Source organism: Amblyomma americanum, chromosome 8, assembly GCF_052857255.1.
Source record: "Amblyomma americanum isolate KBUSLIRL-KWMA chromosome 8, ASM5285725v1, whole genome shotgun sequence".
Taxonomy (NCBI): Eukaryota; Metazoa; Arthropoda; class Arachnida; order Ixodida; family Ixodidae; genus Amblyomma; species Amblyomma americanum.
The window spans coordinates 90,503,207-90,520,229 of record NC_135504.1 but is presented as its reverse complement, the minus strand read 5'-3'; the positions used below and the strand labels follow the sequence as shown (position 1 = coordinate 90,520,229).

The window sequence follows — 17,023 nt, the reverse complement described above, 5'->3', positions numbered from 1 at the left end:
TCGCACAATGGCTCATGCCCACATAGGGGGACTGGCCAAGAATTAGGGGGCACAGAGAGTTTTCTATATAAATCATCTCATGGACGAAAATAAAATGAATGCTGAGGAAGGAAGAAGTAAGCAGGAAGGAAAAGCGAAATGAAAAGGGAAATGCATAACGCACGCAGGAGATCGACACTGAGGTTTATGAGTGGTTTAATGATAATGATAATTGTAAGAATTATAATAGTAATATTGAAAAAAATGTTACCAATAAAAAAATGTAAGCCTTTCTTTTGCTTTCGAAGCTCCCGCTCTTCATCGGTTTCAGCGTAGCTTCACACCCAGTGCAGTGAGAGTCGCTGAAGGTCAAATATGTGGCGGTCGGCGAAAGTCGTGGAATATGCCGTGTTGTGAAGCTTTCGCTTTAAAACCGCACTTTCGCACACTATTTCGTGCTTATCAATGCTAAACTGCCAGACATTCTTCCCCTGAATGTATTGTTCATACCCCATCTGTTTAAAAGTCATTTTTGCATACAGTTAGCTCGAAGATAATTTTTTTATATAGTTCGCGCAATGGCAACACTGGGCTGTGGGCGCTCGAATCAACGACGACGAAAACGGCTTCTTAGGAGCTCGCTCTAGCGCGTGCAGTAGTGCCGTCGGAGCTCGAACGAAAGTGTTCCATTCGTTTCCGATGCTCCATATGTAGCGAGGCTGCCTGCCGTCTACTGTTCTAGAAGTGTAGCAAGCGACGAGACGTTTTCCAGGCCAGCAAGAACTACGCATGGACCCGTGGCTCACCCCGATCTCCTCCCGGCCGCGCCTCCGCACTGCACACATCTCCTCCTGCTTCGGCCATCGAATTCCACTGCCCGATTCACGGCGATCGTCGATCTATGCCTCAAGTGGTGCGACAGCAACGCCCCGCGACAGGGGAGGTAAGCACGGCTCTACTCTTTGGCAGTCCCTTTGCGCTAGGATTTTTCGAACAGCTAACTTCAGCCTTGCTATTTGAGCAAAGACTGCGAGCCGGTGTTGAGAATAGCCGCCGCGATTTTCTACTCCTGCTGCTCCGCTAGTCTAAGACGCTAGCTATGACTCGCAACTCCAGCCTACGATGACCGCTAGTAGCGTTACCTCTTTTTTTTTTGTCAGCCAAGTTCCCATTTTGTTTAACGATAGCGATCCCAACCTGGCATGGTCCTGTGCTAACCGCCCCATTACCTCCCTAATTCGCACATTCAAGTAAGCCTCTCGTGCCCACGTGTATGACATTCTTCTATGGCAGTGCCTCATTAGGTCACTTCAATAGGCGTTACATTTTAGTACGAGAGCACTGTTAGCCTCCTACCCAGCAAAATCCGCATGTGAACGTGAAGCCTCTGCCTACTGAGCCGCAGTTCCCGGGTCGGAACCGGGCCGCGGCAGCCGCGTTTCGATTGATTTGAAAAAAAAAACGCAAAGGTGCCCGTGTGCTGCGCTATGTCACTGCACGTTAAAGATCCCCAGGTGGTCGAAATTATGCCGGAGCCCTGCACTACGGCCCCTCTTTCACTTTCTTCTTTCACTACCACCTTTTTCCCTTCCCTTACGGCACGGCTCAGGTTTCCCCCGAGACAGACAATTACAGTTTCCTTTCCTAAAAAGCCAATTTTTACATGAAGTCTCCGAGATAGTCGCGGAAGGAAAGGAAAGCCTTCCTCCCTGCGTCAGCGGACACTTCACTCGTGTTTTGAGCTACGTGGCAGTAGTGACAGATGTGCGCTGCATGCGCTGACAACGATATGGTAGAAACGGGGCACTAGAGAAATAGGCTACCCGCAAGTGACGAAAAGAGGTGCGCTGCAAGCGTTGGCGTTAACGATATGGTAGAAACGCCGCACTGGAGCATTAGACGGACGGCGTTCATTGCGTTCAATGGCGTTCGCGTTAACAATGTTGTAGTGCACGCATAACTGGTCCCTGCGTCAGTGGACACCTCAATCGTGTTTTGGTACGTGACAGTGGTGTCCACGTACAGAAAACCCTGTGCGCTCGCACATATATATATACCCACCGCGATGACCCAGTGGTTAGAGCACTCAGCAACTGAGCTGGAGTTCCCAGTTTCTAACCCAGCCGCGGCGGCCTCGTTTCGATGTACGCGAAACGCAAAAATGCGCTCGTGTATGCTGTGCGTTGTCAGTGCACGTGATCCCCAGGTGGTGGAACTTATTCCGGCGCCCTCCACTGCAGCCCCTCTGTCTTCTTTCCTTTTTTCACTCCCTCCTTTATCCCTTCCCTTATAGCGCGGTTCGGGTGTCCACCGAGATGTGAGTCAGATACTGCGCCATTTCCTTTCCCCAAATAATGAGGGACTGAGAGGAGAAAGAAAGTAAGGTGCCGTAGTGGAGGGCTCCGGAATAATTTCGGCCACCTGGAGATCGCTCACGTCCACTAACATTGCACAACACACCGGCGCCTTTGAGTTTCGCCTCCATCGAAACGCGGCCGCCGTGGTCGGGTTCCAACTCTGGCACTCTGGATCAGTAGCCGAGCACCTTAACCACTGAGCCACCGCGGCGGGTTGTGACAGTTTTAGGCAATTTTATTTCTTTGAAGCCATTGTGGTTTCTTCTTTTTTCGAAGTAATGATCACGCAAGTATCAGGTGAGGTTTGTAGAGTTTTTTTCTGACGACAATCGGTATAAATGAAGTGGGCACGGAAAAAAAAGGGAAGATGCAATTGAATCGCAAACTACCAGACCAAACTGCTGCGGTTTTGTGACTACATGTTATAAAGCGGTCACCGCTTTTTGAAAATCATTAATTATCCTCCTGAAAACTAATGTCCGCCAGGCGGAATGTTGTCACCCTTAGGCCGTAATCTATGAGCTGTCATTTTTCATTGTCCATATCGCGTCCATTTGCTTTTCTGTCCTTGGTCACTGACATATACCCGCGGCTTTCTAGCGTGCGTGAGAAGCTACCCAACCAATGGATGGTTGGCGGCAGCACCTAACCATTGGCTGTCATTGGCTACGATATGCAGCGATATGCAGCCAATGGTGAGGTGCATCGTAGTGCTCTGTCAACAGCAGGAAACCGGGCTTTACCACTAGCCGTCATTGGCTGCGATATGCAGCAACCGTGAGGTCCGATGCCATACAGCCAGTCGCCGGTTCACTTCCCACAGGCGCTTGAAACCGCGGACATATCCGAGTGACGCACTCAGATATGATACCAATGACAGAGGACCGAACGGACACAAGATTGTCAGTGGAAAATGGAAAGGATATAGAATATGGCCCCTTGTCACAATGTGTTTCCATTGTTCAGCTCGCGTTTTTTTGTGCCAGTGCAGCACATGCAAGGCGTGCGGTCACCGCTTGCATGCAGTAATTTTCGTTCCGACAAGTAAAATTCATAACAATGCTTGAACTGAGCGCGGAATCAGATCCGTGTTTTGGCGGTAAAATGACAGATATCTCGCTCCATGCATTAGGCAGGATTTTTTAGAGCTGCATATGTTATTTTTCTCAGGCAGTGTAGTCAACCGTCATACACACCAGAGTGGAGGAGGCAACTCACGCCGCAATGGACTCGTGCACTCAGATGCCGACAGGCCAGAATTCATTTCTGTCCTTTGGCTTGCGATCTTGTTAAGTTAGATGTGCTAGACCTTCGAAAAAAAATGGCTCATAAGGCGCTCCCTGCGCGATATTTATTTCTTTGAAATACCTTCACATAACGTGCTCAATTAACAGACAGAGGAGTGCAGCCGTCGCGGTGGCTCAGTCATGACGCTCGGCTGCAGACCCGAAACACACGGTTTCAATCCCGATGGAGGTGACATGCTAGAGGCCAGTGTACTGTGCGATGTCAGTGCACGTTAAAGAACCCCAGGCGGCCGAAATTTCCGGAGCCCTCCACTACGGCATTCCTCGTAGCCTGGGTCGCTTTGGGATGTTACCTCATACCAAACCAAATCATAGAGAGGAGTGGTTACAGCAAATCAAAGTACTAGTTACTGCCAAGGCATGGGCGACTCCTTGTTCAAAAAATTATTCCTTAATGAGGGTTAGCAAAGCTGCTCTTGAAAGTGAAGCTGCTTGTGCGGCTTCTTTTCTCGTTTGGCGTGCTTCGTCGACCATGAGCGCGTTCAGTCCATGGAAGGGTGAAGGTTCGGGCTAGTGGGATCCATATCGCACAATATTCAAGGGACACAACACGAGCGCTAAACTTCCACTAAACGATCTTTATTTGGCGCTGACAGCCTTATAAAGATAACGCGTGGTACATGTATAGACGACATTGTGTTAACGTTATTGCGTTCTTTGTTCTCATTCCGTTACACATCATGACCTTGGCAAGATAATCGTTGTTTGCCGTCTATACCTGTACCATACGTGATCTTTATAAGGCTGTCAGCGCCAAATAAAGATCGTTTAGTGGAAGTTTAGCGCACGATCGTGTTGTGTCCCTTGAATATTGTGCGATACGGATCCTCAGGTTATTCCTGCGCGCAGCCTACTGCCGCTACAGTATACCATAACTTCGCCGACATCGTATTTTCCCATTTTCACTTGTTAATCTCTGACAGCAACATCTGTTATTTCCGGCGGGTTCAGTGTATACAGTCAGCGCCACACCACGGTCACGTGACTGGTCACGTGTCAGCATATGAGCAGCGCCACCGCGTTACGAGCACCCATGGCACGTGACCGTGCACCTACGCGATCGTTGTAGGGGCCCAGGTTGCCAGAAAATTCCCTGAGTTTTAGTCTTTACGCTATAGGCCTTAGCCATCATGAAAAGACAGGAATCAGTACGGCGCCAGGTTTCACTAAATTTATCGCGTTACACAGCAGAGCGTAAAGGCAGCAATTTTTTTCTCCTCCGATATTTCGTTAATCGGAGCTCAGAGGACTCCTCATGCTGTCATCCGAATTTGTCAGTGCACGTGAAAGATCCCCAGGTGGTCGAAATTATTCCGGAACCCTCAACTACGGCACCTCTCTCTTCCTTTCTTCTTTCATTCCCTCCTTTATCCCTTCACTTAAGGCGCGGTTCAGGTGTCGAACGATATATGAGACAGATACTGCGCCATTTCCTTTCCCCAAAAACCAATTATTGTAGCGATAGCTACATTACCTTAGCATTTCGAGCCTTCAGCGTGGTGGCGCTGCCACCCATTGCTGCGCCGCCACGCTGTCACGTGCAGCTGCCGGCGGCACGGCTGATCATGTGGTTAGTCACGAGGTTGGTCACGTGACCAAGTTCCAACCAGCCAGCTGTGGCTATCGCGTCACTCCAGGTTTAACCGAAGCTAAAGCACCGCCAATTTTTTTATTATTATTATTATTACCTTTGGTCTTATAAGTCTTTCTTCCCCTAATGTATCAATATTAACGTTGCAAGTGCCATCCATAAATTTGCGTAAAAATATATTGAAAACAGCGAAATCACTTACATCGCTTGACTCGCAGACAGTTGCGCATATACCAGCGGCAAATGACGACTATGTGCAAAACAGTTCGTCTAATAGCCTCAGACAAGTCCTCAGCACCCATTGCGCGAGTTGTAGGTCCGTTTGCTTTTACACCTTTGCCGTATAGCCGCGCACTTTTCGAACAAACATAAGCCGTATCTTGTTCTTCCATACATGGCTCCATTACGGTAGCGCTTGTAAGCGGTGAAAGTTGTCAGTACACAGCGTTTGATGCAATTTATGCTTTCAGTGCACCGAACATTCATCGAAATCTGCAAACTAAACTATACACGACCATGGTTAACGCAGGGAACCAAGCGTGGAACCCTTGGCGGTTCCCATCCGAAAGAACGGCCTTACTCAAGGGAAGGCGGGCGTGTGGTCGCGAAGAAATCGGACCAAGTTGGCTGCCGAGAGCTGCACCCCAATCGACTTCCTCTGCTGTGTCAAGCGACGATGCGATGCGCCATTGGTAAGTTGCCAATTAAGGTGCCAATTAAGGACTCCACCTCAGGCAATGTTTCGCTTGGAAATACAAGCTATTGTACAAGCTATTGCATCCGCCTATAAAACACATTTAAAGGACCACCTTTATGGTGGGCACAGTGCTGCAAGAGAGGTGAAAATTTTAAGTGGAGTAGCTACGAGCAGGAAAAGCAACAACAAATGCAACCTGAGCACATCTCGCATACTCAAAGTGCGCGGAGTTGCTGCGTTCGAAATAATCATCACAGCACCTTAAGCACGCCAAGCGTTCAGAATGACGAGAAAGATGAGAGAAAAGCAGAGAATTCGCTTTGGTCCGTGTTCACGGAGTACGGAGGCCCTTCGGTCGCGCTTAGTAAAGAAGTTTTTTAGTTTTTTTCGGCAGTGCGGAATTTGCAGGCCACAACCTATTACGCCTCATCCAGAGGTACAACTTCCCATTTCGGCATGGATGAGACAATGACCTTCAATGATAGACAAAGTCAAACCGGACTTAATTGCATGATGATACGGCCCAAGCTATGGTAGTAAGACCACGTGATCATATATGACCATTTGGTGCCTGACCTTGTCACCTTGACCTACCTTGACCTTGACATTTGATTCGAGACAGTTCATTGATATCTTTCGCTCGTAATTATTAGGTTCACGCCACGGTGAACTACCCGCCACGGTGGATCAGTTATTAGGGCGCTCGACTACTGATTCGGAGTATACCCGGGTACGAACCCGACCGCGGCAGCTGCGTTTCGATGGCGATGTCAGTGCCACTGACATTAAAGATACCCAGGTGGTCGAAATTATTCCGGAGCCCTCCACTGCGGCACCTCTTCCTTTCTTCTTTCACTCCCTCCTTTATCCCTTCCCTTACGGCGCGGTTCAGGTGTCCGCCGAGATGTGAGACAGATACTGCGCCATTTCCTTTCCCTAAAAACCAATTTTCATTTTTCCAGGGTGAACCCAAGCCACTTTTATTTATTTCGCAACACTGTTGGCGAGCGTTCACAAAAGTGGAGCATGAGAAAGAAATAATGGCCCTCTCTGCAAGTAACTGCACCTTATTTGCCACACAAAAAGTAGAGAGTTATAGCATATCGTTACGGTATTTACGTTACCGTTTACCGTGTTACCGGACGCCGGACTTTCCTGTTAGCGCGGCGCACGCCAGAAGACGTTTTAGCGTACCGTCTCTCCCGTAACAAGTTACCGTAAGGCTAAAACGAGTGATGATGGCAGATGCCCAGATTTTAATGAACAAATACAGATGCATTGCAATCATTTTTATGAAGTGAAATGCTACACTTTAATAATCTTTTTCTCTGCATATAAAGACGTACCGACTACACTTCAGCTAACAGCTGACTCAGCGGCTTTTCAAATGTGCCCGTGAAGCTAGACACCTTTGCCTACCCTGGCCAGTAGACAATTTCACTACGTAGACCTCAGTAAGCTTGCATACACAGCGCACGTTGCGTTGCGATAATAATAATAATTGGTTTTGGGGAAAAATAAATGGCGCAGTATCTGTCTCATATATCGTTGGGCACCTGAACCGCGCCGTGAGGGAAGGGATAAGGGAGGGAGTGAAAGAGGAAAGGAAGAAATGGGTGCCGTAGTGGAGGGCTCCGGAATAATTTCGACCACCTGGGGATCTTTAACGTGCACTGACATCGCACAGCACACGGGCGCCTTAGCGTTTTTCCTCCATAAAAACGCAGCCGCCGCTGTCGGGTTCGAACCCGGAAACTCCGGATCAGTAGTCGAGCGCGCTAACCACTGAGCCACCGCGGCGGGTACGCGTTGGCTCAGTGGTTAGGGCGCTCGACTAGCGCTGTAAAAAAAGAAAGCACAACTAAGACACCTGTTCGCCGTGCCGCAAAGTCGCTTCTTTATGTTCAGAAGTGCAAGATGCCGGGCTAGTTGGTAATCCATGATGAAAAAACAGCGCAAGGAACGAGACGAAAACACGAAGGAAGAAGACACAGACACGGGCGCAGACTAACTATGTGTTTGGATCTGAACACTGTGGCGCCATCTAGTAGCAGTAAGTTAAAGCGCGCCAACACCGGTCCGCAGAAACTTTTTTATTTTCTGAAATTACTGATGAATATACCAAGAAATGCCACCACCGAATACGTTGGTTAGCAGTTAAGCGGTGGTTGTTAAGGCGCGTTTATACCCCAGCGTAACGCGCGCACGCTGCACGACGAGGTCACGTCGGCCAAAGCGAGATTGCGCTTGACCGCCGACGCGTGCGGCGCACTCTGACCGCACTGGCGGAGACTTGGAGCACGTGTCTATTTCGCGCCGAGTGCGCCAGCCGCCGCCGGCACGGCCAGACCGGTTCGGCTCCGTGGCGAGGCGCGCGTTGTGACGTCATGTGCCTCCTCGGAGCACCGCCACGGAGAAATCAAAAGTTCGCGGCCAGTAAAGCTTTCGCTTTAAAATAGCGAAACTCGGAATTACAAAAATAAACAAAAACAGGAGGACGCTTAAGCTTTGTGTTTAAGAGTGGGACGCGACAGCGTGTTGCAGCATTGCCAAGGAGTCCAAGGAACGCCATCGCCCCTTCGGCGCGACGCCTAGCTCGGAGGACAATTTACGGAAAGGAAATGACTGTGCCGTAAGGAAAGGAAATGATGCCTGTCACAAATACCTGGGCGGACACCAGAAATATCCACCTACACGAATACGGCTATTGTAATTAACCGATACTGTTTATAATTCTAAACACCTGAAACAGCATCGCAGACACGTCTTCTTCATTGTCTATAGTTGTGGCCCGCAGGGTAAATGGTTGCACATCTGCCACCCATTCAAGAAAATTAATTAGAAATGTGGTTTTTCGAAGCCGAATGGAATACAAATAGGCTAGCTTTGGTACCAAATCGATTATGAATAGGTAGTAAAGAACTGAATTGAATACGAATATCTGTGTGGTTAATCACTACATGGACAAATATTTGTATAAAACAAATATTGATGCGAAATAGCACAATGCTAGCAGCAACGTTACAAGTCATGGAGCTAAATGTTGCAGCTGTGAACAGACGCAACATTAACCTCCACTAGGAGTGTCATGTGGTATATGCGCAGAAACACTGTATAGGTGCGGGCATAAGTAAACGGATCATGCTGTTCCGTTCTAATTACAATCACGCATTTAATTCCTATTGGACATGAAGCAACACTTTTTGTCCACGAGAAAGCACATTAGCGCCCTCTACCAGCTTGCACACACCGCAGCTGCCAGTTTCAATTAGAAAACGGAGGAAAAATGTTACAAGAGACGCGCGAGCTCCGTTTACTTTTGTCCGCACCTGTACATTTTGCTCCTGGTGACGAGAGTGAACGAACTAGCGCTAAATCTCAGTTGAATATGACCAGCCTTTGAGCCGTGGTATCCAACATCGAGCACGAAGGCAGCGCTTGCTAAACTTGGCTGAACCCTGTCCCGTTAGGCAATCTTGAAGGTGATATGTATGAGGATTCTGAAAGCCGCCACACGAATGGACCGCTTCGCAGCACTGAACCCACCTTTCCGTACAGACCGATTGCAGCAGCATATGCTGCGCGCCGTCAGAGTGGGTCCTGAATTTGAAACAGTTGTCGAAGAGAACGACAGCGTGCCTTATTCGAGCTTCGTGCCAATTATTCGAAACCTATTACAAAACTGGAGAACAGATTCGATCAATTTCAAATAATTTTGAGCATGCACTATATGATTCATTCAGCGGATTGAATCGATCTGACTCGATTCACAATCCGAAAATTTTGAATATTCGCACACCCCTAAAATTGCTACTTTCCAGTTCAACAGCATTACCAGCGTTGCCCACTCAGGCACAGCGCTAATTTTCGACAATTAGTTCACTGCACAACGTATTTCCTGGTGCACTCTATTAATTTCCTGCACCACTACCTCGCAGGAGGCAAGGCAGCCAGCCCGGGAGTGGCATCACTGACTCCACGGCAACCACGTCCGAGCTCCTCGAGGCGCAGATGCGAAGGCGGAGGAGTGCATACCTGCAGAAGTGCTTCCGCTGTGTTTACACGGCGCCTATTGCGTGAAGCGACGCGTTTTGGTAAACGCGTCACATTGCGGCGTTATTATGCTATGACGCCAACAATTCATCCATGGGCGACTCGCGTTTGAGTTATGAATTTGTGATGACGCACCAGCAGGAGAAATGCCTGCTGAATTACCAGGAATGAAGTCCAATCTTCAAACGAAACCCGTTTCAAGTCACTCTGTGTCACTAGCTCGCCATGCACGAGTTAAGAAGACCCTCAGTGTCGATGAGTGTGTACACTCGATAGCGATGCGCGTTATTACTTTTGAAAATAATGGGTCACGTTTTTTTTTGCATTTCCTGGTCATTAAACCCCTAAGTTTCGTACGAGGTGACCAGAGGGCACGAACCTCCTGTTTTCTCATGAAAGGGTCCAGCATATGGAGGTGGATTGCTGCGTTAAATGTGCCACTGCCATTAAGCATAAAAGAAAACACAGTGCGCGGGTAGAGCTTATTTTTCCCACACAATAGACGTAACTCTGAAAAATTTGTGCCATTTATTACTACTTTTGCACGCATGCATACTAGACGGAAATATTAAAAGGCTACGGCTAACGATCAACGCGGCTGCGGCAATCAAGGCAGCCTGATAAACTTCTCCGTAGCGTTCCGTGCAAATTTCTTGTCTCGCAGCGAAACATCGGATAATTCTGGTACAGATAATGGTTCGAAGCTCCATGCTAAGGCTTAGCCGGTCATCAAAGTGTGATGAATAAAAGGTAAGACGCGCACACATCTGCTTAAATACGTGTACATTTGCACAGTATTCGAAATTTGAATTGAGCTTCTTAGATCACTTAAAGGTACACTAAAGAGGAATCTGAATCTTTTTTTTACCGTGGGAACTCTATATGCACGCTGCAAGCATTCTTAGAAAGCCCAAATTATTGTCCTGTGCGGCGGAATTCCTATTAAATCGAATTAAACGTCCCGGATCTCGCCTTTTTTTAAATTACCTCCGGAAAGAGGAGTCAGCCATCGCGTGGAGTTCCTGCCAGCCAGTCGCGTGGCAGCTTCGCTTTTTTGTTTTGTAGCGATAGCTACATTCAAGGAGGTTATATAATACTGCTGGAGCGGAGGCCCCGTATACCCGCCTATGCGAGCGGGTGAAGCCTGGCGGCGCGGCCGGCGGCCATCTTGCTCAGGGCAAAAGGCGCTTGCGCGGCTATGCGCGGCTTGGAGAGATGAGGTGGCTGAGGTTTAGAAGCGTTCGCTACCACTCGTTACGACGATCAAATTATTTTCACATTATGAGGACACTTAAGGTTTTCTTTTTCTCGGCTACTTTGCCAAGCGGCAGATTTCTGGGCGGCTGCGTGTGGCAGGTTCCTGGAGGGAAATCTTTGCTCACATGCCGCCACCAAGCGGCTGTCCATACGAATCTACAGCCTATTCTTATGAGCTAGCAGAGTACAAAAATGTTTTTGTAAACGAGAACACTCAGATTCTGACTAAGAACAACAAAAACAGAATAAAACTTTATTTTGTTTCTCTTGCTCGCCCTTCAGTTTCCTGATTGTACGCGTTTGTCACTCCAGTAGAGTTATTTCTTGGGCTAGTTGGTATCCTTGATTCAAGCTTATAGTTTTTCAGCGCAACTGCACACAGCCAAAGAAAAGAAGAAAGAGAAGAAGGGCGAACACAGCGCTGAGTGACAACTGTTTATTCAGAGACGGAGTTTGTCACTCCGTCTGCGAGCAGCTTTAGTACTCTGATACAAAGTAAATAAAATAACTGACACAATCTCCATAAACTTCTGCCAGATATTTAGGGTGCTGCAAGCAGTGGCGAGCTTTTTCATGCGTCTGCGCGATGGAGAGCATGGAAAGGCACTGATGAGTACAGGTAAAAAAGCGTGGATATACTTCATTGGTTCTTGAATATTATCTCCCTGGTGAGCATTTGCCTCACCTTGTTCTTGCAGTTTTTTTCATTAATCATCTTTGCGATGTGATGGACCCTGATTTTCAGGTACATGTTTGCAACCTTTTTGGACAGGACGTAGATGTCATTATCAAGAGGGTCGCAGTCCAAAAGGTGAGGTTCAAGCTCGCGAAACAATGCCTGCTCAAACACAGTTGTCATAACTTCTGCCAAGATATTTTGACATCTTATATGCAGGGTTTTAACGTCTTTCCACTGACGTTGAGGAAGTCGTATGCCCTTTTCCACAATGCTACATATCTTTACGTCATCCTTGTATGGTGCAACGAGACCGCCTCGGCTGTTTTCGGCTACCAAAGCCGGGCACTCGGTCGACTGTAATGCCATGCAGCACTCCTCACATGAAGTGGCATCGCGCACTCTACGGGCCTCAAACCCTGCTATGTAGGGAACTACTGCTCGAGCGAACTCCGACAGGCTCTTTGGGAGATCCATGCGATCTGTATAGTCCTGATCGTCATCCTAGGCTTCAAGCAAAGACGATCTCCATTGCACTGTAATCTCTGTCGACGATTCTGCACAAGTTACGGCGCGTGATACGTTAAGCACAGTCACTAGATCTTTTTGAGCAGTTACCGGCTTCAGATGAGGTGACTTGTCTGTATGAGAAGCCTTTTGTATTAAGCTCTGAACTGACAGGCAGTGGGGTTGTTATTGTAACCACCCCTTCCTCTTACGCAACCAAAAAATGTTTCCAAATGGTCCTGTGACATCTTATGTGTCAGCAAGTGCCTGAGTTTTCCAGTAGCCACCAGAGTGTCGAAAATAGATGTAACGCTTTGAACGCAAATGAGCATGCCTGAAAATCCAGTTTTTTTCAGTCATTCGATCATCGGTCGTCCCGCAGCATCTTTGAGCCCTCTTATATAGGCCTCTGCTGTGTGACAGAATGCCTTCCAAGTGGCTGCGTTCTCTTTGCGAAGGGGGGCTTTATATGACCGTGCTAGAGGATTCCTAGAGTTGAGAATATCAAAAAGGTGATCAAAAATACGAATGAATTCTGCTGTAGCATGCGCCCCTTGGAACTGTGGCAATTTTAGGGTGAACTCGCAGAACTCAAGTGCATCTGCTATGGATGAACTCAGGGTTTGAACTGCAAATTTGACTTCCATTTTCTGCTTAGCCCACTCAACGTGAACCTTTGTCAGTTTGTTGCCAAGGTGGAGTACTTCTTGCGGTTGCAGTGCTTCCAATTCTTCAATATATAGCCATTTCACATGTGAACCATTTGGATCCACGAGGTAAGGAACCGATCCTAAGCAGTTCCGTATCAATTTAATCATGTGACAGGCATCTAGTATCATATGTACTCTTCCTGCACCTTCTGAGAACTGGAAACTGGTGTCGAATGCCGTCGAATTGCAGTTCAACTCCGCTCCAAGGCACTTGGCCATAGTAAAACTTGACGCTACCCCGTGAAAGGTAAGCGAAACTATTTCGATGCCTAGTGATGAGAGTCTGGAGAGGCATTATTTTGTGAGCTGAGCTCTCTCAGATCCCGAAAGGGAATCTATGAAAAACTATGCCAAGTGGCAATTTCAACCTCATATGGCTACAAGCATAAAAACAAGCATTCGTGGCTTCCGGCAAGCTATCGTCCGAGGTTTCAATTCCAAGGACAACATAGCCAAACACTTTGTGGCCCACAAGTCGTACATGCTTTTTAATAGCCATCTCGTCAATCATTAGTGCAGCGAGCAGTGGCTTCTCTCGGCTCTGCACTATACTCTTCAGGAAGGCAAAAGCTTCAGAGGTAAAACCAGGCTCGCCGTTAACTGACCTGTACCATTCGCGCAGAGTACGTTGAGATGGCAAAGCGTTATTGAATTTCAGTCGCACATACTCATACGCCGCTGGGGAGTAGTAGTGCAGCGTTAGGGCGAACGAACGAAGTTCTGGGGGATACTTAGCGCGCGTTTTCTCCTGGGCTCGTGCAAGAAGCTGCTGAATATCAGGTGAAAAGGTAGCTTCAAAAACCTCAAGGCCTTTCTCTGATAACAGTTTTTGTTTCCTCAGTTCGTCTATAAAATTCTTGGAATCGTCACAGCGCTTTGATAACCTTCGTTTGGACTGCTGCAGTATTTTCACCTTTTTCTTCAACTGTTGAACCTCATCAGCTGACTGCTGTGCCTTCTGCTTGTGCCATTCTTTCGTCGAAGAAGATGGCTATGAGATGACCTGTGTTGCTTCTTCGTAAACTTCAGGCAGAAGTGATGGAGTCGGTGCCCGAGACTTTGCAGGAGCTCGCTTTCGTTCTTGCTTTCAGGAAAAAAGTACGTTTGACAACGTTAGACCTTTTACTCTCTCCATGTTTACAGCCCTTTTACTCTCTCCATGTTTACAGCCATCTAAAGTAATTAAGAAAACAGTAATGAGACAGCTGTGAGGCTGATGTAATAACACTTTCCGGGCTAAGAAGTGCAACTAATTAAAATATTATTTGTACTTACTGGCTGCCGAAGATAGGCTGGGAACTCCGGAAATATTGTGGGAATGCTGCCTGCTCGCAGCCTCGTGGTTTGTCCTGTTCTATCGAAACAGCTAGCTTCGAAATGAACAGAGCACAGAACATCAGTTGGTTTTCTTGGGTGTCCAGCCAACTCGCCGCACTGCGCGCTCCCAGGCTGCACGCTGGGCGTCATCTTTGGGAAACAGTACACATTCTCAGGCAAATCTTTAACGATGTCATCGAGTGCTCCTGCGGATTCGTGCAAAAGATTGAGGGTATGATGCGATAACGTTAATGGCTCCCATCTGAAGCTCCCCTCGCGGTTCCTCGTTCGCGAGCAAGTCGTAAAATGTGTTCGGCCTACTTACACATGAAAAGTTATTCCCGGCGTCTGCTTCACGCGATTGGTGCAGCCGAACGCAACGCACGAGCCCACCATCACCTTCAGGTAGGCTAGAACAATAGCGCAAGCAAAACTCAACCTGTACTGGCGCGCAGTGCAGTGCGTACGCTATGCCGTGCGCGCGCTTTCTGCCCTTAGCAAGATGGCGGCTCCTCGGCTTCAGCGCTTGGGCGCCACTTCCACTCCAGCAGTATTATATAACCTCCTTGGCTACATTACGGTAGCATCTCGAGCCTTCAGCGTGGCGGCGCTGCCACCCTGTGACCGCGCCGCCATGCTGTCACATGGTTGGTCACGTGGTGCGGAGCAGCTGACTTTGGCGCGGCGCCGTGGTTGGCCAGCTGTAGCTATCGCGTCATTAAAGCTTCACCACCACCAATTTTTAGGATTACGTGAATAAAGTTTTAGTCGCGCACAACATTGCTTGAAATTATGCCCACGGACATAAAAATACGCGTAGACTCTTTGCTTTCGCCGATGGCTTCGTGTATACGTATCACTCCGCCGATCGCAGAGCGGCAATTGCCGCCAGGCGGCTGGCTGAAAGGCACTCCATGCGTTGGCTGACTCCTCTTTTCGTAGTTGTTACAAAAAAAATAAAACGTGGAAGCCAGGACATTTAAATTGATTTAATAGAAAAATCAGTCGCACAGGACAACAATTCGAAGATTCTAAGAATGCTCGGAGCGTGCAGATAGAGTTCCCACGGTAAAAAGACCAGCTCAGAACCCTCTTTAGTGCAACTGTAAGCTGTCTTCCTTCAAAATTCACCTAGCCAATGGTACGGCAGCGCCTGCGGTGTTCCAACCCGATAGCACAGCGTGCATTCCTGCCCCTATACATAGCCTTCCTTGATTACGAGAAAGCATTCAACTGTGCAAACCTCAGCAGTCATACCGACACTACGGAATCAGGGTGTAGAAGAGCGTTATGTCAAAATACAGGAAGATATTTATAACAACTACGCAGCTGCTATAGTCCTTCATAAAGTCGGAATAAGATTCCAATAAGGAAGGGCATCAAGCAAGGAGACATGATCTCGCCAATGCTATTCACCACCTGTTTACTGGAGGTATTCCGAGGACTGAATTGGGAACAGCTGGGGATAATTAATGGAGAATACCCAAATAATCTGCGATTCGCTGATGACATTGCCTTGCTGAGTCACTTGGGAGATGAGCTGCATAGCATGATCAATGAGCTAGACAGGCAAAGCAGAACGGTGGGTCTAAAAATTAGCACGCAGAAAAACAAAGTACTAGGAAGGGAACAGCAGTTCACAATTGGCAACGAGGTGCTGGAAGTCGTAAAGGAATACGTCTATTTAGGGCAGGTAGTAACAGCTGATGCAGATCATTAGAGGAAAGTAACTAGAAGGATGAGAATGGCGTGGAGCGCATATGGCAGGTTCTCTCAGATCATGAATGGCAGTTTACCAATATCCCTCAAGAGAAAAGTGTACAACAGCTGTATCTTACCAGTGCTTGCCTACGGGGCACAAGTGTGGAGGCTAACGAAAAGGGTTCAGATTAAGTTAACACTGCAGTGAGCAATAGAAAGAAAAATGATAGGTGTAACGTTAAGAGACCGGAAGCGGGCAGAGTGCGTGAGGCAACAAATGCGACCTAATGGCATCCTAGTCGAAATCAACAGGAAGAAATGGGCTTGGGCAGGACATGTCTTGCGAAGGCAAGATAACCACCAGTCTAAAGGGTAACAGAGTGGATTCCAAGAGAAGGCAATCGTAGGAGAGGGCGGCAGAAGGTTAGGTGGGCAGATGAGATTAAGAAGTTTGTGGTAACATGATGGCCGGAGCTGGCAAAGGACCGGGTTAATTGGAGAAGCATGAAAGACGCCTTTGCCAGCTGCGGCCACGGATGGCATCAATGGGCAGTCGAAGGCTCGCTCAGACTGCCCACTGACATCACTGGAGTTGAGGAAGCGCGGCAGTGAGGTCGCCCTAATCGGTTGTGAGCTACTGCGAGCAGCAGTTTTCAAAAATTATTTCTAAATTATAGGGTCCATGCAGAGCTTTCAAATTTGACTTCAATACCCACAAAGATCACCTCTAGAGATCTGTTGCACTAGAATATGGTGATCGAAATCATTTCAGGGTCCCTTTAAGCGATCAACACATCAGCCAAAATTACGTGAAAAATGAACAAAAACAAGAGGCAATGGAAATCTATCCACGTTTTTTGCTGTTCACTTG

The 17,023-nt window shown here is 47.9% G+C and overlaps 1 protein-coding gene across 1 annotated transcript; it reads left to right on the top strand.

Moving 5' to 3' along the window:
• Positions 1 to 655: 655 nt before the first annotated feature.
• Positions 656 to 10,110, top strand: LOC144100530 (uncharacterized). Its single transcript, XM_077633457.1, has 3 exons — positions 656 to 922; positions 5,764 to 5,926; positions 9,870 to 10,110. The coding sequence occupies exons 1-3, from the start codon at positions 769 to 771 to the stop codon at positions 10,009 to 10,011; spliced, it is 459 nt and encodes a 152-aa protein (XP_077489583.1). The 5' UTR covers positions 656 to 768; the 3' UTR covers positions 10,012 to 10,110.
• The last annotated feature ends 6,913 nt before the right edge of the window (positions 10,111 to 17,023 follow it).